Genomic DNA, 27077 nt, shown 5'->3' on the forward strand with positions numbered 1-27077 from the left:
GGTCTGATGTATCAACCCAAGATCAATCAAAGAGCATATTCATGCCTACTACATGCTTTACTTTCAACACAAATTCTAAAACTGTTTTAGTTAAGAATAATTCCCACACCTGAAACTAAAGATGTTTGGATACTTATAACAAATTAAAAATCCATAACTAACATGGAAAACAGCCCTGCTGCAACATGATCAAGGTCACTAAAATGTACAAAATCACTTCCCCTCCCAGGACACACACTCATACTCATTTTCAGGGTAAAACTCTCTACAAAGAACTCTACAATGCATTCCCATACATTATAGATATATCTAGCTTCCTAAAACAGGACTGCCTAGTATAGTATAGCATTAATTTTTTTGATTGATTTTATATTGAGCAGAATGCAATTTTGTAGGTTATTTCAAACTACAACCTGTCGATGCATGGAGTCTTTAGTGGCAATTTCATTTTCAAGTTTATCATTGAGGTCATGCACAGATGTAGCTTCACGTTGTGCTGCGAGGTAGCGTTTTTCAAGAGTTGTAATTCTCTCTTCCATGTCTTCCTTTTGGGCCATAGTCTACATAAGAGACAGAACAGAATTTAGTCACTAAGAGAGGTGATATTTATTTAGTAATTAACTTAAAAAAAAAAATCAGATATGCTGCAATTTATACAAATGACTTCTTAAAATTCACTGCTAAAACATAAACCACTACCACCACCATTGCTACCACCCACCCTTAAAGCACACCAGACATGCTACTCATCTTCTCAGCAGCACAAATAGAGAAAATGTTTACTTCCTACGGATGGTCCAAGAGTTTTCCTAGATTTAACTAAACTCCCTTTCAATTTAGTTTAATACTCTCTTCTGGAGTAGACAGCAAGACACTGGACCTTGGAGATCAGTGACCGATTGATAACAGGACTGCCAATCATACCACTAAAATTAAGGAGATTCCTCAACCATGTATATCTTCAAAATTAAATTTTGACTTCATTAATAAACTCAACATTTATGATAAGACCACGCATTTTTTCAAGAACATTCAAGTCTACAAGGATAAATTTCTAGCTTAATATATTCACATTAAGCATCTAGTTAATCATAAATTTTGCTTTCAGAATTATCTAAGTGACTGAAGTCTTTTAAAAGACAACTAGCACATTAAGTAAGTTTTTTTCCTCACTTTTCAAACCAAAAAAGCTTTAAAATACCAAGGGGCAACTAAGCGCTAATGTGACTGATTGTTTTATAAAACAATTATATTTGGGACTGCCCAAATTTTGACAGTTTACTCCTCACCTCTCGTACATCTCTCTGTAACTTCGTATTCATTTCTTCAGATTTTATTAAGTCTTTTCTAGCTGTGTCAAGATCTTCTTCCAGCTCTGCTACTCTGCTAGACAAAGCAGTAAGACGTTCTTTCATTTGTGTCTGCTCTTTGTTTTGCTTATCTATGATGTCCTGGAGTTCAATCACTTTAGCAAGGTTTTCATCATGGCATAGTGAACCATCAGAGGATCTCTATCAAACAAAAAAATGTCTTCAAATATTACATTTTAAATTTAAGAAACAAAAACTGTTACATGTATGAATACATCCTTCCCCCAAGATTTTTTTTTATTGTATAGACCACAAAAAGTGAAATCGTGATAAGAGACTTCTTAACTAAATCTTCACTCAAAGTCAGATACTTAAGTTTAGGCTTAAGACTCATATTAGCATTAAAAAAAAAACGAACACCCCTATACCTTCCCATTTGTAGTTGGTGTGTTTTCTTGTTCATGATTTATATCCAGCATTCCATCTGTTAGTGTTTTTTTCTGATTGTTTTGCTCTTTCAGAATCATTAACTAAGAGAGAAAAGTTAATATGCATATATTATATGTGTATAATAAATTCCACTGCAAGGTATGTATTAACATTATATCGTACAGACTGTCAAAAAAACTTATTCCATGACATCATCGCCTTCCAAAAATTCTTATTTTAAAGCCACAGAAACTCTTTCCCTCTCCCATCTCCTCCCCCCTCTTTCAAAGCAGACTAAGTTAAAATCAACTTTATCCCATTTGGTATCAATTAAAAATACAGAAGTCAAAGAAAATGAACTTTAATTGAATACGTTAGTGTGTGCAAATATTGATTAACCACGTGTCCAAGCATACCTGAAAACCTTTTTTAAAAGGAACCTACCTCTTTATGGGTAGTACCTAGTTCTTCTTCCAATAAGCTACATCTTTCAAGTGCTACTCGTAACCTCTCCCTTACCTGAAACAGAGTCCTTTTGAATCATTTGCAATCATTTAAATCAAAAAGAAATCAACTTCATGTATAGCCACTTCATCTTCCATTTTCAGATAACAAATGAAGCTTTATTTCTATTATACTAGGAAAACTATTCAGTCTTCAGTCAGTGCTAATGACAACTTAACAGATACTACAAAAACATTTCTAGAACAATGCCGCACCTCCTAAAATTCAGCTCTTTTTCTTTTTTTTTTTTTTTTTTAAGTCATAAGCAAATCACCTCATCATGACCTATACGTTTAGGCTATAATCAAACATATTCAGGATTTAGCCTTTTGCAAGGCAAAAAGCATGTATGCCCCTGCATATTTACAACACCTGCATATATGCCAATCTTCCCCCCGCCCCGTACCCTAAAGAGACAGAATCTTACTTAAAATAATTTGCAAGACTGTCTATAGAAGGTCACAAAAGCTGTTGGCCAAACGACAAGTTGGTTGCAAAATTCACACTAAACTTACTCATTTGCATATGATGCCAACACCAGGAATAACTAAAGGTCAAAGTTCTTTTAATCCAACTTTATACCTCAGTGTGAGCAGTCTCCTGTTTTCTCCAGTACATTGTTTTCTTGTATTACATAAGCAAAAAGCTGTTTCCTGATATTATATAGGTAAGTGAATGTATACAGTCCTACAAGTATGTTGCACCTGAACCTGCTTGGTTTACACTAGCACAATTGATGAGGTATTGGAACAAGTTACACCAGCTTGCTTCAGTGCAGCATATTAATTTAGAAGGGCAGTTACTGATGCAGTTATATCTAAGCCACAATATTAATACAGAAAAAAAGTTCAGAGAAACTGACATTTGATGCTTTAGCACAAACAACTATTTGCTCCACACAAAAGCAAAAGGAGGGGTAAGATGAGATGATGTTAGGTAGCATATTTCATTACCTTTTCATCAAGAGCTTTATGGTGCTCAAATAAAGATTTTAGTGCTTTGAGAACTTCTACTTCACTAGAAACTCCTGCTGGAGACTGAGCTTGTCTCTTTACAACAGTCATTCTGAGAGATCGCTCATGCCTGGAGACCAGACACTCCAAATGTTCTAATAATAGCTGGAAAAAAAAACACCAATGTTTATTCCTGTTCTAAGTAGCTTGCCTCCTAAAACATCAAGTTTGGAACTAAGTATCAAACCTAGGAGCCAAAGACTGTTATATCAAGTATATGGATCTGTTTGTAACATTTCATCCATCTAAGAAGCAATATCAGAATAAACACATTCCTTACTTACTCCTTCAGTCCAGCTTTTAAAAATAGTCTCTACTTAGCCAACTCTTTAGTTCCATCAATTTGAGAAACTACATGCTTGTCAGACAAATACATACAGAAAACACTGTTTTGCCTACCATTGTGTAAGCTGCTGGAGCAGGTCACTGTAACTTGCCTACTTACTGCACTGATTCCAAGTGCTACGATGATTTCAAAAACCTTCATAACAAGACCCTTGAATGACAGGTGACAGTGCTATCTTAAGCTTTCTACTAACTCTGCACAGCGGTGTTTGGGACCGTGCAAAAACTGTCAAATTTTCTTAATCAACACACATAATACACTACTAGGAAGATTCATGTGCAAATATCAATTGACAGAAGGGAGAAAAAACAAAAACCAAACCAAACACACAACACACCTTTCCAAACTTAACATTCAGCATTTTTCTCCAGAGAGCTGGATGCTTTAACAATGGTAATCTTAAAGATAAGAACAAGAAACTAACCCGTGTATTATTTCTTTCTGCTTTCAGTTCAGCAATTTCTTCTTCCCTTTCAAGCAGCTGTTCTCTGCACACATTTAACTCTTTTGTAAGCGCTGCAAATTCCTGAAATAAAGCAGACAAACATCAGCACATCAAATACTATGATATATTGAGAGTGGACTCATATGAACACTTGACATGATTCTTTAAGTATTCAGTTAAGATATATAAATAATTTTTAAAAGCCAACACAATTGTAGAGTCATAGTAAATAAACAGACTTACGTTCAAACACCTGAAATCATTCCACTGTCAAATTTAAGGACAAAACACTTTTGACCAGTACCATTAAAAACTTGTTTGTCTCCCTGAGGCAATTATGTAAGTTAGGGTATATCACTGTCAAGCAATGGAAGAATTGTATTTCTAACACACTTTGCTATTGTTTCAAAGAAATTTTAAAAATGACTGCAAAGGATAAATGAAAAGCTAGAGCACTAAACAGTTAAAAACAGAAACCTGTAAACCATGGTGAATTTCAAGTCAATATTTAGTTAAGAGAGAGAGAGCTGAGACAATGCATCACAATGACTCCTAGCAGAATACACAGGTTAAAGCAGTAACAAATTCTTGAAGCTTCACCACTGGGAAGACTCAGGCCTTTACCTTTATTTATCTATAGCAGTGTTAGCTACATAGCCACATAGAAATTTCACTTACAGCTGCTTTCAAATCTTGCAAAACAAAACTGACAGAGCATTAACTGCCCTTTCCCTATAGTTGTGCCATGTATCTAGGAGTAGCGTTTCTTAGCCCTAATCAAAATTTTCTAAAAGATGAGCACTTTTAGTATTCAAGCTTTACCATTCAACTTCAATAAAGTTTTCGCAGAACAAAATCGAACCAAAGTAAAATGATAATTTTTTGCTCTACTTTCCACAGAACATGAATTAAAGTAACTCCCAGCAGCTACTGCATATTCATTACTATTTTGAACATTGAGAGTAGTCAACATTAAAGAATATACTCCTAGATTTTTGAATTTCTGATAAATCTCTGGGTTTCTGTCAGAAATACATAACCGAACAGAGTATTTAGAAGAACCACTATATCCTAAACTATTTCCATTCTCTAGCAACAGTCCAACAAAAATGTTCAACATAAAAATCATTTAAAGCTCTGGATCAACTCAAGCATACTCTGCATATAATCAAAGATACAGCTATATGCTACACTTATAGGCAGATATAGGGAATAATTCTATCTAGCTGCTTTCTCCAGCAAAATTCAAATTGTAATCTGAACTACATTAGGCACGACTATTAGTAATCAATCTTGAATCTGAAGAAGTCCATATTTTAGAATAAGGCTCTGTAACAAGTAGGAAAAAAAAACCAACTGCTCAAAAAAACCAACACCCCACACTTCTGTCATCAACACAACTTAGGATGCAAAAGTGAACACAAATCAAGTATGATTTCCAGTCACCTCTGATAGCTAGTGAACACCACAGAAGCGCTCTGAAGCCCTTGTATAAGAAAAGATGCAGTAAAAGTGGCAGCAAACAAATTAATCTTCATTATCACCTAAAATACGGAAAAACATAGAACAGAATAATGTCTCAAACAGCAAGTTCCTTCTGTTGTATAGATAAGGACATCAAGACAAATGGCAACCCGTAAGAAGAATATACTGTGGAAATACAGTATATGGTGTGCACAAAAGCTGTTTCTGGAAACTTCCCAACTTCTACAAGATATACTGCTTAGTAGAAAGTAGATACGTATTAAGTAAAAGCTTAAGATGGAGCTATTTTGAAATAAAATTCAAAGTGACAGAAAACACAGGCTTAAAATCAAAGGACATATCAACTAATTACACTAGCACATCTTCAAATTCTAACATGCAGCTAATAAATAGCGTTTGCTAAAAGACACTACTTGCAAGTTCTGAGAACTAATTTTGTAAGCTGTATTCAAAAATCTGCAGGTGATAAATTTGTGACAAAGACTGAAAAGCTGAAAAGAAAATACTGCTATGCAACATAACCCTACAGTGAACTCCTTTGGGATTCCTAATGCACTAGGCTTTTAAAAGCTGCCATGAAAGTGATAGTAATACCACTACCACAGACGCAGAATTCATCTCCATAAAGTCCCTGCTCTTAAATAAAAATCTGCTCTTTGAAATCAGATTCAGTGTAGTCCTTACAGTCAACTACCATACATCCGAAAAAAACAAAACAAGAACATACACATAAAAACTCTTAAATTCTTTTCATTCTTTTACAATTGCTAAAAAATTGACTTCTTTAACATGCTGAATGAAAAGACTTCAATAGAATAACTAAGCACAAAATATGTACTTCAAACTATGGAATTAAACTGAAACAAGAACTTTCACACATTTTTTCCACAGAGCTTTCCTATTTACATTCAAATTAAATAATAAAATGTTTTCAAATATTACTGAAACTACTGAAAGTACTAACAAATTCAAAGTACTTGCAAAAAGCTTGATACAAACTTACACTTTTTCTTTGTCCTTTTTGTAACAAACAGGAATAGCAAGTAAAAAACAAAGCACAGGAGTAACAAGTAAAAATGAACACAAAACACCAACATCAAAATTTTCAAGTCTAGACAATATATAATATTCCAAAGCATGTCGGAATGACATGGCAAGTTCTGTATTTTCCTGGTTCCTATCTCAAGTCTCAAGAACAGTATAAAGCAAGCAGTAAGGCCTAAGGGACATTTTGTTTCATCAGCTTAACATCACTATTAAAGATAAGAAAACTTATAAGTTATCTTAAAGACATGCGTGATCCCCATCTTCAGAAAAACTACTGTACGTTTCAAATCAAAAGTCTATTCAGTTTTCAAATGATTATGGTACATACAGTTCTATTCATTGCATACTCCTGTGCAAACAGAAATTGTAGCACAAGTATCATGATTTTGACATGAACCATCACATTGTCAGACAACCCAAGAACACCACCACACACAGGAATTTATATTGCTGCTACATAAACAGACTGACATGTATTTCTGGCATTGCAAAATACCTCCAGAATGTTTGTTTTTCCAGAACGTGTTTGCTCAAAGTCCCATAAGATGCCTCATAAAGAACACTAGATGTCCTTAGTTTCAGTTGACACTACCAAAAGACAGGTCATTTCTAGTTTTAACATCTACCTTCAAGAACAGATAATTTGGGACTTCCTCAAGCATTCCAAAATGAGAGAAATTATTTGCATTTTAACATCTCAAAAAACTTTTCAAGTTGCCTCAATTTCTTCCTTGGCATTAGATGAAGGTAAAGGAACAATTGTAAAAGGAACAAGAAAAGTCCAGAGAAGTTTTCTTGCTTATCCACAAAGCCAGGGTGATTACTAATTCTGTAATTACGATCACCAAGAACTTCAGAACCATATTCTACTCTGCTTCTAGATGACATCAACGTAACAAATACCCTACAGCAAAGAATGACAAGGATGGGACTGAGAATAAGCACTTTAGAGCATTTAGGGCTACGAAGATGATCAGAGGGCTGGAGCACCTGCCCTATGAGGAACAGCTGCAAGAGCTGGGCCTGTTTACCCTGGGGAAGAGAAGACTGAGGGGGATCTCATCAATGTGTATAAGTATCTGAAGCGAGGCTGTCAAGGGGACGGGGACAAACTCTTTTCAGTGCGCAGAAACTGAAACACAGAAAGTTCCACCTCAATATGAGGAGGAATTTCTTCACTGAGTGTGGCACACATTGCCCAGAGAGGTTGTGGAGTCTCCTTCTCTGGAGATCTTCAAGGCCCGCCTGGATGCAACCCTGTCTAATATGCTCTAGGTGACCCTGCTTGAGAAGGGAAGTTGGACTAGATGATCTCCAGAGGTCCCTTCCAACCTCATTTTGCGATTCACTACGAATCAGCAGGCCTAATATACTAGAAAAAGAACCCCTGTTGATTGGGCTACACTGAAGAATACAAGTATACTATATTAAATCGAAACACTTGCTGAAGAAAATAACTTTCTGAATCAAACGAATCATTCCAAATATGACTACTATTGCCAGAAATTTATACTTTGAACAAGAAGGCTAAAATCAGAGAAAGCAAGTTTGTTGTTGTTCCTTCAGTACACTTTCTGTTTTGTGTTCAGAAGCTCCAAAAACTTCAAAACCAAAGGCATTTCTTTCACACCAACCTCTGAAAAAGGTTCCTGTACTAAAGCACAGTAGAGGCCACAACATAAACATCCTTCCTGATGCTGTACCAGCTGATGCCTGGCTGTGCAGCGTGCGCAATTCTGATATACGGACTGACAACTGATTTGTTACTTGTGAGATCTTGGTCCAGGAGAGTGTTACAGCTTTCAGGGAATAGGTTTTCATCATTTTTATTAGGAGCCTGATTTATAAATTCGACAGACAGTAGATCTCAAATTAGTAAACGCTATATGACATAAAAGACAACAATAATTAACTTGGGAAAAACTTGCAAGAAACAGATGTAATCCCTGAAAGTCTATTAACATGAGCTGCATATTGGAGGTGTTCTTTGCTACTACAACAAAGAGAAGGTTGTTTGGAATTTGTTTTAAACAAAAAACATAACCCTGCTCTTCAGCACGTAAGGACTCACAGATTACAAGCAACAATTTTATTTTATTATTTTATTTTTTTACAACTATTGAGTCACACGACTTTAGCTTTTTCAGCTAACATTCAGGATACTTAAGAGTATTTAGAGTAGTAACTGAAAAGCAATCAGGTGTTTTATTCATTAAATTTAGCCTTCTAAAAAGATAATTACATATACTAACAGAACAAATCTAGAAGACATATCAACCAACACATACAGTGCTTTGTCCACTTAATACAATAATTCTGATCACTTTTAATCTTTTCCATTACTAGAATCATAGAATCAGTAAGATTGGAAGGGACCTCTGGAGATCATCTAGTCCAACCTCCCTGCTCCAGCAGGGTCACCTAGAGCATGTTAGACAGGGTTGCATCCAGGCAGGCCTTGAAGATCTCCAGAGGAGACTCCACAACCTCTCTGGGCAATGTGTTCCAGTGCTCTGCCACAGGGAAGAAATTCCCCCTCACGTTCAGGCAGAACTTCCCTGTTCTTGAGAGTTGGAAAGAGAAATAGTTTAGGGCATAAAAAATACTTTCTTTTCACTTTTTTCACTAGCTATTCATTATTTTCTGATAGTATCAGACATCCTGATTTCTCTTCACTGGGAAGACAGGTTATTTCAAACAAACTTATTTCATAGAACTGATTATCTTAATCTTTTATTCTCAACCCCTCCCCCAACAATTAAAGAATGACTCTAACATAGAATATTAAAACAATATTAAAACATGGTTATGCTCAAGTTTCAGTGTATTGAAAGGTTTTTCATGCCTCAAATGATTGCTTTCAGCTACAGCTAACTACCTGTCAGAATATTTCATATAGCATATAACACAATTAATTTGTCAACTGTCTTCCTTATTTCTCCTCATAAATATCTTCTGAATGTTTTGTAACAGACCACTACCAAAACATAGGTGCAAAACTCTTTACTATTAAAAAAAAATCTCACATCATAACTAGTGGCACTGAGATATTTTAAACTCTTTAATATTGCCTATGGTCAGCTCTCAGAAATCTCTTCTTCTCTGTCTTGAAAGCCATACTTTTTCTATGAACAAAAAAATACAATACTACATGAAAACACTAAAATGAGTGCTACAGCCAGTTAAAGGAGTCTGCAACTTTTAATTGTTTAATATATATCTACAGACCAAAGTTAAGAGCCAATTGTTTCAGTAATTCAAGCAATTTAATACCTTTTCCACTTTCAATACATTTTTACTTGAGAAATCAAAAACTCTTTAAAGAGAACTGGATTAAAGAATACTAACTGGACTTAAAACTATCACTAAAAGAATTTTCATATTTTAAAGTCCCCATTACCTTTGATTCCCCTGCAACAGTACATAAAAACCTTAACTTTTAATTTTACAGATAATACCAAGAACAAATCTGGAGTTTCTGCAGAGACATATAACATTACCACCCAATGCAGAGACATTGGGCTATTTCTGTGTCCAGGTCTTGCTTACCTATAAATATTTGTGCCTATTTTATCTAGGGAGAAAAAATACATGCAAAACAAACAAACAAAAAAAAAACCAAACAGAAACAACTTGCAATTTCTGGTGTAATGGTAAAGTTCTTAGGGTTAAAACAGCTGCTTGCATTTGTAGACCACAAAATGGCTATCCAATCTTTTGCAGACTTCTTGCAAGGAAACTATTTTCTAAAAAAACTTCTGTTCTCACAGCTAGGGAAGGGCTCTTGCAGAACTATTAGTCATCCTTTGCACAGGTGATATAATTCAGTCACATCAGTCCTGGAGTTATCTTAACAAGTCTAGAAGGCAATGACTTGGAGGAAAAACAAAACAAAACCCTCACCACAACGAGCAAAAAAACAAACAAAAAACCCTCAAGAACTGAAAGTCAGGAGGTACCAAACACACACACCTAAGAAATGTAAAGCCTCATAGTAAGAGCAAGTCTCCATGGAAACAAACAGGTTTCCAGTTACCATTCTGAGCGTGTTGCTTACATTTATGTGCAGTATTTACTAAGCTTGAGCTACACAGCACTAAATCTGGGCTTCATTGCTGGGAGCTTCAGGAAATGCTACATGTTCAAGTGCTAGAAAGTATAAATGAAGATGCGTTGCACTTGGCAGCTTTGTGAGAGGAACACAGAAGTAACAGAAAAAGGGAGGTAAGAATTATTAGCCCCAAAAGAGACAAACAGGAGACAGCTACATTCAAAACAATAACCTGTATAAAGCACTCCGACTAGCAAAAACATTATCTCCTACACTCTTGCATTTAATTCTCTTTAAACTCTTCAAACCATTGCTGTTACAAATACAAGACTAAGGGTCAGAGCTTAATTCCAAAACAGATCTTTATTATTTTCATCATAGAGCTTTTTCAATAAAGATTTTTAAGCTGCTTTTGGAGCTATGGACATGTATCAAGATTACCTATACATCCAACAACCAACCATATTCAAGTAATTATTTGAAGTAATTGAAGTATTTTTTTCCAAAGGCTTTCTGCAAATACTCAATTTCAGGGGTAGGAGAAGAGGCAAAGAAATCTTGCAACTTACAGCATTCACAAAGGATTAACAAGAAATGAAAACTTGAACACCAACTAGAAATTGCTTCAATGTAGACTGTTTTCCTCTCTTCCTTTCTTAAAATGCTTCCTCTACTGAGGCAACATTGCGCATCTTCTGAATGAAGTAGTTTGAAAGTAGAACCAGTACAATAGCTTTAAGTCAATAGCTAGCTAGCAGTAAGCATACATAAACAAAGTCACTCTTTAGACTTGCAGGAAACTGAGCATCTCTTCACATGCAATAGTGGCAGAAAGCTTTCTTCCATCACATGGCTAGAACTGTTGTTGTGGTTATGCAGAGAGTTCCACCGTAATTGCTCTTGGGTGTACGTGAGTACGCCTACTGTAAGGGCAGCTACAGCACACGAGCATTCAAAAGCACACCAAGCTTGTCCATCTTCAAAACGGTACAAAATCAGCTTACGCATATAAACATTCCAGCTACTGAAAAGCAAGCTTTTAAACTTGGGATGCGCCTGACAACTCTCCTGTAGAGCTATGACTGCTGTGATAGGTCAATAATACAGTAATCCTGTTCAATATTGTATCAGTCCAAGTACCAACAGAAGAATAGTTTACTTTAACACAGAAATAAATTTACAATATTTAGGGAGGTGAGAGGGGTGGGGGGAGAGGAATGCCTCTCAGTTAGTCTCCAATTGGGAGAATTATAAGGTTTCCCAGTAAGAAAACCACATTCCTGCACCCCTGCACCCCTAGCCCAGGCTATTTTGATTAGTAACTAGTACTGTAAGTTGCAGTACAACTTCATAGTTGTAGCTTTAGGCATCTCCATTTTTGGAGTCCATGTCAGTGAAGAAACCTACCCACACCCATATCCACTATGGCAAACGGAGAATACAGTTCTACTTAATTAAAAAATAAGAATCCTGCAGTACCAGTTTGACAAGATATGAGGCAAAACCCATCTCATCTTTAATATGACACTATAGAGAATTCATTAAAGTTTTTTCTCTTCTCACAGCAGTTGGTCAAGATCTGGGATCCCATGTGGTTGGGATTTCACTGTGTACAATGGCTCTCAAAAATTCTAAACTTTACAATACCTACAGGATATGCTCAAAAAAAATTAACAGAAGTTCAGTATTTCTGCTGGCAGCTCCCCTGTTCATAAGGGAAGCTTAGCAGCTACTACAGAAACTCTAAGTACTTTTAAGTTGTAAACAATATTGAACTATTGAAGTTTCCTTGGGCAAAAAGAGTTTTCTGTAAATAAACTCCGAACATATTCCACTCAAAATACCTACTACGTTTCTTGCTCAGCTGGCATTTGATATTAAATTCATGTATCTTTTAGAATAAAAAATTGTTTAACTTTAAACAATGAGTTGTAGTGCATTTAAAGAATTAATCACATGACTAATACTTATTTCTCAGAAATAAACCAAGAACAAGATCCATCATGTATAATTACATTTCAGTGACAAGATACTTCTGCATGCAAAAGCTGTGAGCAGCAGCTGAGGCACTGCCCTGCCCTATTCTAATCACTTATCTTGGCCTCTAGTTGTCAGGTTTAGCTCTGTGGCCAGTAGCTGTAAAGTACATTTTTCACACTGTAAACAGGGAGTGCTTGGGAATATCTTAATAAGACTGGCCAAGCCACCCTTCTTAAACAAGCATCAACACGTACTTCCCCCTCAATGCTCTATTACACATATAATGAAGATACATATATGTATTTTGCCAAGTGATGAACAGTTCAGTTTTATAATTTCAAACTTGTTTAAGCAAGTAATACTCAATGAGGACAGATGCATGCCCTCAGCAAGAAATTCAACTTTTAGGCTCTTACATTTTCTATTTCTTTGTCCTACCTATCATCAGAGTTCATATGCTAAATCAAAATCTGTAGTATTTGGATTGAGTTTAATTTGACTCCCTGGGAAAAAATTATTTAATTTTTGCAAATAAAGTTATTTTTAACATAATTTCACAACGTGTAATTTCAGGTCTTATAACAGACCATAAGTTCAACAATTAAACACAAAACCTTAACTCTGCAATACATATTTTGAGAATCAAAAGTTTTGGTTTTTACTTATTTAAATGTTCTTAAATCATTTTTGTGTGCCCCACAAGAGACCCATAATAAACTGATCCATCAAACTTCATGATAGCTACCTGAAACCTAAAACCACCATGTTACATCTCAGAGCAAAACTGGGGATATAAACGATGCTAAATAGCAGAGAGGAAAAAAGAAAAAAAAAGAGAGAGAGAAACCAGGAATGCCTGTCAATATGCTGTGACAAAGGCTAGTGCTGAAGACGGATTGGTGAGGAATCTGGTCTGTCTGAGGAGAGGCAGAAACTCCTATTCCTAACTGGGCTACAAACAAGAGAAAGATGATGCAACCGGGAAACCCTGAGGCCTCATACACAGTTGAGAGAAAAGGTACACTTGCCCGGCTTCTCCCCTACTACCTCCAAAGTCTTAATCTTTTGCAACCATTACACAAAATACAGAAGACCACTATACAGTCTTCAATATCTTTATTTTTTCCCTATTTATCAACTCAAGTACCACCAGCTTGATTATATAACTCCTGTTCTAAAAAAACTATAAAAGTATTTTTTTTTAAAAGTCCTCAACACACATTTCAAATGTTGATAAAAGCCTATGGTTTTTACAAAGTGAACAAGAAGTTTCTAACAGTTACATTTCCAATAGAGGGTTGGAGTTACATCAGCATAAACATGACAAGAGGGGAGGACAGCACCTTTTCTGCATGGACAAGCACTGAAAATTATAATCCCAAAAAGATTTTTGATTCCCACTTTACAATTAGCAAAGCAGTTCCATATTTTTCAAGGCAAAGGCTAAGATTTTAGAAGATGACAGTATTGTCAAACCATACCTTTGAACATTTCGAAAAAATCAAACTGCATGGTCTAAAGTAGAAAGAAATTACCAGGTGCACCTGCCTAACGTTATTCAACACAAAGACAAAGAATGTTGTAACCTTCAGAACCTTTTCCCATGAACTACAGAATGTGATAATGCTGTAGAAAAAAAATTATTATTCTAGAATAAAAGATTCACAGTAGTATCCTCAGGAATCCCTAAAATTATCTAAGCAAAAGTTTAGTCATTTACTAAAAGTAATACAGCAAGTATGGAGAGCTCTTGATGAGACATTCAGAATTTAGAAGTTTCCCAAAGACATGCAGAAGCATATAAAACCCCAGTGTGATTGACCCAAGTACACAAAGCCTGAAAGAGTGCTCTCTAGATATGCCCTGCTGCTCTACCTATAGCCTCTCAGGGCAGAATCATCCATTACATCTGTAAAGTTTGAAAGATCTGAAGAACTTCCAGTACTACTCACAACTCTTCACACATCAAATTCTTCACGTATCATATTTAAACTTCTTAAAAACTTCTTTAACTTGGGTCAAAGGTCTCCTTCCTTTTGGGGTTTCCTAATTAAAACATCAGAGATAGCCCATGTTTTAAATCCCAGCAGAAATAAAAGATTCAACTGTGAGATACCAGTTAGGACTTACTTAATAAGATAAAACAGAATACTGTATTACATAGAGTTCTGGTTCCCATTGGGAGTTGTAAGTCCACAAATCTTATTCACATACAAACTACAGTGAAAATCATAGCTAGCAACAGAATTTAGGTCCAGCATACCTGATCTCAGGTATGGTCTCATCCATTCAGCAAGGCTGACACCCCCATGAACCCTGCTGTGTTTCAAAACACAATTCCAGCTAATAGATTTCTCATTAATGGATAGGAGTGAAGAGAGTTCTGACTATTATATTTTACTGCCAATTCATTTGCTATGTTCTTTGTAATAGGCAATTAACTCATGTAAGACTTTGAAAATCTGTAACTCAAACCCATACATCCACAATCTAAACCTTGACATTGATGAAGTCACGGGTCCTTTCAGAGTCATACAACAGCATTTCCTTCCCCTCTCCGATTTCTCCCTGTAAAGCTGTTCTTCAAAAGAGTTTGGTATCAAGCAGTCTGTGCGCAGTACACGAACAAGTAATTCCACTGAAAAGTCAGAGAGCTATCTGGAAGTGGCTTGTTTTATGCATTTTCATGCTTGAAAATTCAGAGATAGTAATGAAAAAGAGCTTAATAAAATTGTTGTTACTGAGATTACCATAGATCCACACAGATAGCAAAGCATCAAAGGCAGCCAATGATATCCAGGAGCGCACTAGGGAGAGCATTGCCTGCAGGCCAAGGCAGGTGATCCTTCCCCTCTACGCAGCTGTGGTGAGGTCACATCTGAAATGCCGGATCTGGTGCTGGGCTCCACAGTTCACGAAAGGCTTGGACAAACTCAAGCAAGTCCAGTAATGAGCCACAGAGAGAGGGGTCCTGGAGCATCTGATATACAAGGAGATGCTGAGAGAGCCGGGACTGTTCAGCCTGGTGAAATGAAGGCTCGGGGGCATCTTATCAATGTTTATAAATATCTGATGGGACACTGTAAAGAAGACCGGTCTAGACTCTTCTCAGTAGTGTCCAGTGACAGGACAAGAGGCAACAGACAAACTGAAATACAGGCACTTCCGTCTGAATATAAGAAAATTCTTCTTCACTTTGAGGGTAACAGAGCACTAGAAGTGGTTGCACACAGAAGTTGTGGCGACTCCATCCTTAGAGGTATTCAAAATCCAACTATATATCCTGAGCAACCTGTTCTAGCTGTCCTTGCTTTAAGCAGGGAGTTGGATGATCCCCAGAGGTCACTTCCAACCCCAACCATTCCAATTCTGTGATTCACTAGCATCAAGATAATGGAAGCTTATGATTCTCTTTAGCGGGGAAAATTCTCCTCAAATTAAAAGTTTTTCACTCTTTTCTACTAAAGATTTAGGTAATCAAAGTTATTGATCAAGTAATATAAAATAAATATCATTTCTCATTACAAGAAACTGTCAATGTTGAGAAGACTATGACTATTAAACTTTAGCAAGGTATTTTCTTTACATGAACGTTCACAATTAAACCTTTCAACTACAGTCAGCCTTATCTTTGTACAGGTTGAGACAAATTCTCTGTTTAAATTGCATCTCTTAACTTCTATTTATGTATTTTAAAAACAAACTACGTAAATTCTTCAGCTACCTAAATTTACACAATTCCATCCTTACACTGCATGCTATTATGTAAATCTGAGGCAAGAAAAAACACTGTTCTTCCTAGACTAAGGAGTGTGTTAATGCTGGTCTACATTCTTTACCCACCTTTACCAGAGAGTCTATTCTGTAGTTCTTTATAAGTAGTAAATTGTTTTAATTGCCGTGTTCCCCATACAAAAATTAAATTGATCAGGAGAATCCAATTCAGTATATATTTATATGGGGGAGAAAAAGGGGGGAGTAAAAAAAAAAAAAATAATAAACAAAACACCTCACTGTGCTTCAGCATATTTCCAGGCAATTAGATACCAAACTGTCACAAGCTAGCAGTGGGGGAAAGGCATGACAAAGCATGGCTCAGTGTATCTAAGTAGATACTACTGCTCTACAGAGTAAATAAAAATACAAGGCTGCCCATTTCCCTTTTGCAACAAACATTTACTTACTCTCCCAATAGAGATTTTTTTTCTTCTTTTCCTTACAAAACTAGAAGAACATATATTATTTTTTTTCCTACATCAGAGATGGCATTCATCTAAATCTGGCCTGAAGATATTTGATCATGCCTTACACTGATAGCACTAGGACCTTTTCATCAAAGAATCTTTGAGCATTTCATGGAAGTTCTAAAACAAAATATTATATAAGCATATACAGTTCTGAAAATACAACCATAAAACAGAGAAGTACTGGAAAGGATACACTGACTCTTCTTACTTGTATCCATCAGAAAAAGACATAGTATTTTCTGACTGCAACCAAAATTATATTCCAATTAAGATTTTAAATACCATTTTCAAAAAATGTATCCCAAGAGATATCTACATATATGAGTAAAGCTTTAGGCTAGTCAGTGTGGAACAACACAAGACAAAACAGCAAAGCTTCTCTTTCTAAAAACACAATACTCTAGCTGCTGAAGGAACAGGCTACAAATGGGTATGATAGCCAATCAGAAGCAGCAGAGGGGATTTTCAATGTAGTTTATATCAAACAAGATCAAGTCTGAAACAGATTAGAGTCACTGACAAAAGACAATTTAATCAACAATTCACATAAATTTATAGAGGACCAACCAATGACTTTAACACAAGTATTGTAACTGTGACATTCCTCCAATTTTAAATACATAAGAAAGGAGGATAATCTCAAGTGACCTACAGATACGTATTTAGTGCACTACACAACATGTTGAGTTTATAAACTGCAGAAACAGGATTTGCATGCAGTTCTTGCATGGAAAAGTCAAGCTGAATTACAAACAAACTCACTCCACGTTACAGCAAAATAATAATTCTCTCTTCAGCCTAGGGAACATGAAAGTTTTTTTCCTGGCAAGAATTGTCACGCATTTCCCACTGCACATTTGGAGAGTTCACAGCCAAGCTTACCAAAATAAATAAATAAATAAAAAACAACCAAACAACCCACCCAAAACACACAACACACTTGGAAAACAAATTTATGAACACTCAGAATACCTGACATGTGCAGCCCAAATTTATCCCTTCTTAGTATTTGTAAATTGAGATATATATGCACAAGTGATTACAGGAAGTATGTTCTAATATGTCAACAAACACCAGTCACCCTTAAAGACTTAAGTGATTTAAGCTGCCTTAAGCACTAAAAGCAGCTTACAAGACCCCTGCAAAACTCCTTTAAAACGTGAAGTATATTAATCAAGGATGCAGGAATAAGTCAGAACAAAAGCTAAAGTTATTAATACACAGTCGACAAGTTCTCTCCAAAGAGGTAACTTATCCGATCAATACTGTTAACTGAGTCATTTGCATATAGCAAATATTCTGACATAAGGCTAATATGAATATTTTTACATTAATTAGAAAACCACCAATGTATTTCTTTGTCCTTATACCTTTTCATTTAAGTTTCCATACTCCTTTCTAGATAGTATTTTGGAGTTTTAAATGCAGCTTTATTACATCATGCTATGTGATTATGTTCCCAGTACAGCTCCACAAAAATCAGATAGCATTTAGGGGTTTTTTTTAAACCTATTAATAGGTTTATTCCCTATTCTAAAAGCACCTGACTGCTAAGTTTCCAAAAGGTTGTTAATTATCTTATGAATGCATTCATACACCACAGACAAATGTATACTTTTATTTCTAAAATCAAATTCTGCAGTATGAATAAAATCAACATCTCTCTGCTAACTAAATACTAGAAAGGAGAAACCAAAGTCACAGGTCAAAGCATCTTAAGACATGAAGAATCTGAAAAGAAAAACAGTAAGTTATACTTTTAATTCATATTGATCATAAAAAAATTAAGAGAATCCCAAGCTTGTTTGAAAAAACCTGTAGATTAAAGTTACAGCTGCACAGCCATGCTGAAGCTCTTAAGTCTTTCTGGCCAGTATCTTAAAAGTAGTTTTCTGGTATAATCTTAAAAAGAACAGAGGAGAAACAGCAGTGCTGACATATGAAGAATTCTCTATCTTTAGAAAAAAAGACAAATGCCACCTTGTTAAACAAATGGCTACAGGTAAGTTAGCAAAAATTAGTATATATCTGAAATTCACCTGGTTCTAAAAATGTTACCTTATTTTAATAACTATTTGTTCTGATCAAAGCTCTTTTCACCCAAGTTTAAATCATATATACAGCATGTTACATTAGACTGCAAGTCACAAGCACAGAACTATAACATGCAAAACGTAATAAAGCCATTATCAGACAGTTGCACATAGTAACAGAAGAGTAGAAAAAAATAACACCTAGCTAACCTTTCCAGGCTAAATCTATAAATCACCATCAAAAAAAAAAAATCATTTGTGCAGTAACCAAAATGTCCTTCCTATAAACAATCTAAGGAAAATTAAAGCTGTAGTTTCAGACTTCATAAAATCTTTTTTAATCAAAGATTGGATGCATCATCCTAACAGCATTAAAATTCACCCTCAATACAGGAAAATGTAAGGTTCATTTTAAATTTCATCTAGCGAAAATGTCTATTTATAATCAAGATAACCTGGATTAAAAGCCGAGTATAAACAACTGAATGCTAATGTTGGCAAGCAGATGACTGTTGGATAGGAGTGGGTTATCTCAATAAACAAAAGCAAATAAATTCACATAGAAGTACTTCAGTGGGAAAAAAAAGAGAGAGGAAACATTAAATGCTAGAGACTTAGTCCTGAATATACTCCTATAGAGGATAAAATTGCTTTAAGTGTTCCTAAACCTCTGTTTGACAGATCACAGAACAGTTAGCTCTTCATATGCTGAAGGTTTTAGACACAAATTGTCTATTTCTATGCCTTGGAAAGAAGGAAAAGTTAGGGAAATTAAGACTTTATGATACAATCAGAGAGGTATTCTGAACATTAACTCACACCTGCATCTAACTTAAACCAGTATAGATTTAAAAAAACACAGTAGTTTACTAACAGTTAGAGCTGAATAAGATTTAACAGTTAAAACTCAAAACAGAAAACTAAAATGATACTTGTCTGAAAAAGCAACTGGAAGAATCATGTTTATCCCTGCTGTCACAATGGGACGAGAGAACTGAAGAATTTGTCTCCTCAGAGATACATCTGCACTGCTGAAGTCTTCTCAGATCCCTACCAGTTCTGGATAGATTGCTCACAACTGTGACGACGGTTTTTATTTCTAAATAAGTACCACATCTTGCTAGTGAAACAAATATAAGCTAGGTCACTTCAAGGCTGACCAGCTGTGAATGCTGTAAATGGAGTTGCACTTAATATGCTAAAGAAAATTTCAGCTGCTGTGAACTTTATCAAGCCCTTTACTTAACATACTTTCCGTATTCTTCGTATCTATAGACAATTCAAAACCTCAGTTCTAAATTTGAGGTATCCCATATTATTTAAAACTTGACTTGAGGAAGCCCAAACACTATTATTAAAATGACAACTAAATCCATAAATTCATCGCTGTAAAACAATCCTAGCCAAGTGTTTAGACATTTTCTACATTCAAGACATCAAATATTTCCTCAAGCTTACCTCACAAAACTAACGAAATTGAAAAGAACTGTAATTTAGATATTGTTTAAAGATGTTTATATAGAGATATACTTTAGTTGTATTCTATCTATAGTGAATATTTTATCACTATTAAACACTTCAATTACAAATACAGTGTGTCTATTTATACTTGTTTTCAATTAAACTAAAGATGGTCTACAGGGATTCACTTTAAATCAACATACTTTGAGCACCTTAATAAACCTGAAGCCAAACCAAAATCATAAGCAACTTTTCTCCATATTTAACTCCACATTAAAGCTCAATTAATCACTTACACATACAGTCTCTACAGAAAATTCCATCTGCCCCATATATAAATTGTTTTGAATAAAGAAATTCTGAACTGCACCATCACAAATACAGGGAAAATCTGATTTTACTTATCTTGCTTGGAAGTTTAAAAAGTCTGATAAATTTTATTTAAAGATGGACTTAATAAGCGTTGCTATACTACAAAAGCATAATATTCATTCACCAGCATCTAACATTCTGTAACAGAACTACTACAACCATCTTCCAGATGGAAGGAACTACTATCATCAGCTTCATCAACTGAAGCTCTTCTGCTGTGCTCTTATTTGTAGCAGATACCTGTGTCTGTGTATTTTAAACTCGAGCCTTCTCTGCACAAAGCAAGTATACTGTCATTCACAGAAACCTACATTGAATTCTACTAGCAAACTGTTCCTTAGACTATAAGATCTCAATAGCAAAAACTGGTAGTCATGCTGATTACAAACATCGGTGGTAACTAACAACACTAGGAACTCCTCAATGTTAAGTTCAAAATGTTACTTTTAAATATGCTTCACAGATTAATTTATAAATTTGAAGCATATTAATCTTAGTTTTATACAGTATACTCTACAAGCACACAAAACACATGAAAAAATAGAGACCAACCATTTTATCTGACCACAATTAAATCATAACAAAATATGTTTATCTTAAAAAGATAAGTTCTCTAAGTTCTCATAGTAAAAATATCATTTTCAATATTTCTGTGGAGAATTCTGGGAAGAATAAGTTTACTTTTAAATTTTCGCATGGTAATCTGTTTCAACAAGTTCATCTTTTAAAGTCAGAGTACAGTTTGACTAGCATACTTGTTGAGAAGTCAACTCCCAGAAAACAAAAAGCAATGCCAAAATAAACAGAATCCAGTTATTTTATCAAGACAACATCGACCTATTTTGTTTTCGGCTGTTCATACAAGGAAACCTATCAATTTACTCAATGTCAGTGCTACAGATAAAGCACTTCTATACAAGATCACGTATTCTGGGCTTTTGGGTTTTTTTTTTTGTTTTGTTTGTTTGTTTGTTTTTAATAAACTAGAGAACCACAACAAATCTTCCCACTCTGAATAGTTTTATAAGTCTTACAACTTAACAGTTTTGTTAAGTTTTATATGAGCCAGAACAGGTCAGCCTTTAATTACAAGCTGACTGCAACAATGTATGTATGCTAGAAGTCTGCTTCTCTAATACTTCGGAGAATGAGAATCACTGTTGCAAAATAAACTAGGATTTACTTTTATAATTTACAGGATGCGCAAACAGACAAGTACCGATTTTTCATTTTGAAACTATATATGCACAAGCGAGAGCCTTTCTTATACACAGAAGCTCAGTGAAAGCAAGGAATTAAATACAGGAACACCACTAAAGATTCTCTTAGAGAAATACTAGAGAAATAGTTTTGGTATAGAGGCAATCAATTTGCATTCCTTCTATACAATAGCAGTTCCATCAATCATCAGAACAGTCTAGCAGCTGGTTTAACAGCTGCACATATAAATAGGAAAAGTATACATGCAAACAGATTGATTCAATATGCTTTAAGACCAAATACTCCAATAGAACTACAAAGATTTGTTACAAGCTACAGCCAAGTTAAGAGGGAAATAATACACCACTTAGACAGTAACTTAGTAATACATGCAATTATACTACAATTTGTGCAACTATTCAAAATGATCAATCTTCACAGCACTTTCTATTAAACAGAAAGCAACTAATACAATAAAAAAACTTGATGAGGAAAAAACATATGATGCAAGAACCTTTTCTTCCTGGGGCTGGGGGAGTAATACAGTTGTCAGTAAATTTAAACTTATCCTGCTTCCACCCCTACTTGAAATCCACAGCTAAAGAATTGGTCATTTAAGGCAGTAATTCCAAAGAATGCTTACCTTACAGTAATCAATACAAAAGTTCAAATAGTTTCAAATATTATAGTCACCACAAAGTTTCCCTAGGGAACATTTATGAGAATTTAAAAGCATTCTATTTCAGTATTTGCCAGAAGTCTAAACATACTAAATGTTCACTGTGCTAACAACAAAACTTGTCAAATACATAAGACATTATTTCTGATTTGTAGCAATAGTAAGAAAATATTTCATGAATGTAATTTCAAACCACTATTAATCATCACTTGCTATCATTTAAGCTTAAGCACCAAGGATAAAAGCAACAGATAAAATATTTCAGTAGCAATCTACAAAAATCCATTCTTTTCTGTATATTTATATAAAATTTCTCTCAACTATGAGACTTTCCTTCCTACAAACTTCACATGAGACATTTATGACATTCCTCAAATTTGGAATTTCTAACTGCATTAATCTTTTATGTTCGAAATAAATATTTACATATTAGTAGCTTACAAGATTCTGAGAATCAAAAAGAGAAAAAGAGGAACAGCACACTTTAGAGCCTTGGTGATTCTACTCAGCCACAAATTCAAGCTTAACAGTCTACAGACTATGCAACTGGTTAACAGCATATATTAATGCAGCAGATCTGAAACAGTGGCTAAAGAGAAGCCACGACTACTACAATAAAAAGGAAAAACAAATAATGATTTTTGCCTGCAGCACATGATTTAACACAGGAAGCAGCATAGGCTGCAAACTTTTCCTTTCTGATTTCCACAATACTGCAATAATAGCACTACATTAACATCTATGACCTTTTAGCTTCTATCCCTTAGTTATTTACAGAACAGTTTACCATGCTACAAGTCATACAGTGATTACACTAGGATGAGAGTAATGGAAATAAGTTTTAAGAATACTGTTTTAAAGGGTATGAACAGTAACTACAATATTTAAGGATATGTAAATATTTGTAAAGTAATACATATTCTTGGAATAACATATGTTAGCACATCATCATCACAACATACTTGGAATGACAACCAAACATGCCAGAAAGCATAAGGTTATCAACAGTTATTTGAAAACTGAAAGCAGTCCCTGCTTTAACTATGATCAGATGAGTTCTTATGGCTTTTTGAAACTTTGAAAAGTTATCAAAGTTTAGTTCTATTCTTTTAACTAGAATGGATAAAAACAGAGATGTTCTACAGATATTAACCATCCTTCCTAACTACACACTACTGTCCTATATAATTCATTCATTACCACAGGCTGTACGTCAGTTTACTACCTTGTTGGCAGCAAACTCCTCCAGAAGCCAGTAAATAGTAACTCCAAGCAAGACAAAAACCACAGATCCTTACCCCAAAAAGGCACTAAATGAGTTAACCAAAACACTCATTGCTGTACTGCAACGGCAACACAGCATGTATTCACAAGGCAGCAGTCTTAAACTTTCCAGGTTTTTAATCAAAGTCCACAACCATATCAGAATGGTCTGCTTTCTTTCCAGCAACAGCCTATATGTAATCCTTGAGCACATGAATGAATAAGGCAGTTAAAAACTGCATGAAAAAAAAATACAAGCATGGAAGAAGAAAGTCCAACAAGTTCTATTAAAAAAGGATGTAGATACAATTTAATGCTGAGGCTGTCCCTAAGTCAAAGAAATAAGAAATACCAGAAATCAAGAAAGCACATGGGAGGGAAAGCGCTGGTCTCTGCTTTTGCACGTCTCAAGGTGAGAAAAAAAAAAAAAAAAAAAGAAAGAAAAAAAAAGAAAAAAGAAAACCACCCTTTAGGAAAGTACTAGCCTAGACTGATCTTTCCCTGACATAACCTGACTTTTAAATAAATTGAGTAAACAAAAAAACAAAAACAAAACCACACAGAAAAAAGATCACCAGATATCTTTCTTTGAAAATGTCCATACCTGTGGAAGCGCAGTATTGAGCTGTCTCTGCAAGGAATCTCTCTCATGACCAACTTCATGTAGCTTGCCCTGGGTCAAGGCCAGCGTCTCCTGAGTTTCTCTTAGTGTTTCCAGAAGGCGATCCCTTTCTTCCAACATGGACACCATTAACTGCTCAAAATGAGAATCAGCATCTGACTGCAATGGGGAACCTGAACCATGGCCTCCATTTCCCCCAGAGGGAATCTCTGCCTCACTGATGGTTGGCATCACCTCACACATCATCTTGAAATAAAAAAAGACAAAGACCATAAATTTCAGTCAAACAAATCGAACATGATTAGCAAAGGAACTCTGGATACTACTCATAATATCATGTTAGCTTTCCCAATGATAGCATCAGTAAAGGTTGCCAAGACCTTAGTGTTTGCCACTATTTCATTAAGACTGCAGGAGAAAAGGTATACAATCAATTTAATCAAGGCATTACTTTATAATGAGAATCTTGTTACTTCTTGCAAAACCAGATTTCTACAGCTACATTTCAAACTATGAGTTCATTTTAATGGATTTGTATTTCTGTTAAGAACAAACTGCTGCTGAGCTCTTTAAAAAAAGAGATGAAATACGCAGCAAGCCACAAAAAAGCCTATATACTTGAATTTGTTACTGATTACACTGTACATTTTGAGAATCATTATGTGCCTCTTCCCATTCCTGACATACACAAAGATGGTACCTAAACAACTGTTTTGAGCTTATGCTAGGAGCACAATCTCTACGTTAAAATTCGATGCATGTAAATTAACAGTAAATCCAGACCCTCCAACTCAAGAGATAAACATGTAAAAGATAAAAGCCGTCAACAGTAATAAAATAATAAGAGAAAGCAAAATTTCATCACTAAGTGGTACCAGCTGTCACTGTTAATAACAGGAAATGTAAGTGAAAATAATCGAAGTCATGGCATGAATACAGTTAACAGTACAAGTTTAAGTACATTACTACAGTTAAACTGGATCCATCTTTAAAAGACACTAGCAGATCACCACAAGAGGTGGTGACATAAGCTTTTTTAAAAGCACAGAAAAAAACCCCACAAATATAATTACTGCACATTCTCACTGAACCATCAAGACTTCTGAAGGTCTCCAGATAGCCTCTCTTTGTGTTAACAAATCTATAACACAATCTATGACACAAAAGAAGTTCTCTCATGTCCTCCCAGGTACCATAAATTTTGTTCTCAGTCTTAAAATTCACATCAATACCCGAATGCCTTAAAAGAATAATTAAACTTATTCAGAGTGTTATAGTGGGACCACATCTTTGAATCTTTTGAAAGACTTTAAGAAGCCTGAAGTGCTTCTGAAGTGCTTACATTTTTATGCATGATTACCATAAGGCCTGTATTTTCAACACCACTACATCATTTACCTTGCTCAGTGAAATAAAAAGGCTTGGAAAACAGGCCTCAAACTTCCTGCCGTACCAGTTCTTCTGTTTTTAGTTTTTTATCACCCAAATCGTTCAGACTGTAAAGTATCCATTCAGCTCTAGTCCAATGTCTATGTAATCGAAATACCTACACACATGAAAATGAATAAATCTGCCAAGCAAAGAGCAGATCCAGTAAAAAACAGTAGCAGCTTCAGTTCACTAGTCAAGTCCTCAGAACAGAAGAACGTGAAAATAAACTGTTTCAGCTTCCCATCTCTCTATTACTGGCCCCTAGTTCCTGCAGCAGCTGGGATGGGGGAATCATGTGCAGAGAAAAAATATCCTGTCTCGCTGGTGCAACAAGCTTCAATAGTTCCTCGCTCTGAAATTCCACTCAAGTCACAACCACTTGATTGACCAGAAAAAGGACACGATGGAAAAACAGCTTGAGTTTTCTCGCCAAGGATGTGGAAAAGCCTCCTTTCGTTCCTCCTCTGTTAATTCCAACCGGAGGCTCTCCTTTCAGTTTCCTGGGTCTTAGCTCAAACATTTATAATCCTAACAGCGAGGAGCTGATCGCGGTTTGAAAGGCGAGGAGAAAGGCGACTCGCTACTTCGCCTGCATTGCTCTTCCAGGCGCACGCTGGCCCCGGCCCGTCCCGGCGACGATGCTGCGGAATTTCGGTATCCAGCCGAGAGGGATGAAAGAAGCCGGCCGGGGTCGGAGGCAGGCGGCGGGGAGGCAGGCCCCGGAGCCACGGGGAAAGCGGCAGCTCGCCGCCGGCTCTCGACGCCTCTGCGCCCTGCGGAGGCCGCGGCAAACAAAGATGCTCGGAGAGGCCGAGCCGGGGCTCCCCGCCGCCGCGGGAGCGCCGCGCCGCGCCTCCCCGGGAGCGCCGGGGCCGCGCGCGCCCTGCGAGCCGGGCCCGGCTCCGCCCGCCGCCACCTCCGCGGCCGCCGGCGAGGGGCTGCCGCGGCCGGCTGGCACCGCTGCTCCGCGGCGGCGGCCTGGGCCCGGCGGTGCCGCCGCGGCCTCAGCGGGCGGTGAAGGCCGCGCGCGCTCCGAGAGCCCCTCCGCGGCCGCCGCCGCCGCCGCCCGGACCCCGCGCCCGAGCCCGCCCCGCCGCCGGCAGCGCCAGCCCCGAGCGCTGCCAGCCCCGAGCGCCGCCGCCGCCGCCGCCGCCGCCTC

At 36.3% G+C, this 27077-nt stretch overlaps 1 protein-coding gene across 6 annotated transcripts in view; it reads right to left on the bottom strand.

The window, feature by feature from the left end:
* Positions 1 to 26749, bottom strand: part of PPFIA1 (PTPRF interacting protein alpha 1) — a 63259-nt gene extending 36510 nt beyond the window's left edge. For 4 of the 6 annotated variants that reach the window (XM_062575856.1, XM_062575855.1, XM_062575854.1 and 1 more), the window contains exons 1-8: positions 25886 to 26749; positions 24470 to 24733; positions 4027 to 4128; positions 3197 to 3361; positions 2184 to 2258; positions 1739 to 1840; positions 1290 to 1511; positions 414 to 560 (exon numbers count right to left, since the gene is read on the bottom strand). In XM_062575856.1, the coding sequence (XP_062431840.1) occupies positions 414 to 560; positions 1290 to 1511; positions 1739 to 1840; positions 2184 to 2258; positions 3197 to 3361; positions 4027 to 4128; positions 24470 to 24733 (1077 nt within the window). In that variant the 5' untranslated portion in view covers positions 25886 to 26749. The other 2 variants (XM_062575857.1, XM_062575858.1) reach the window with 2 other exon arrangements.
* Positions 26750 to 27077: the final 328 nt, after the last annotated feature.

This window comes from Rhea pennata, chromosome 5 (genome assembly GCF_028389875.1).
Source record: "Rhea pennata isolate bPtePen1 chromosome 5, bPtePen1.pri, whole genome shotgun sequence".
Taxonomy (NCBI): Eukaryota; Metazoa; Chordata; class Aves; order Rheiformes; family Rheidae; genus Rhea; species Rhea pennata.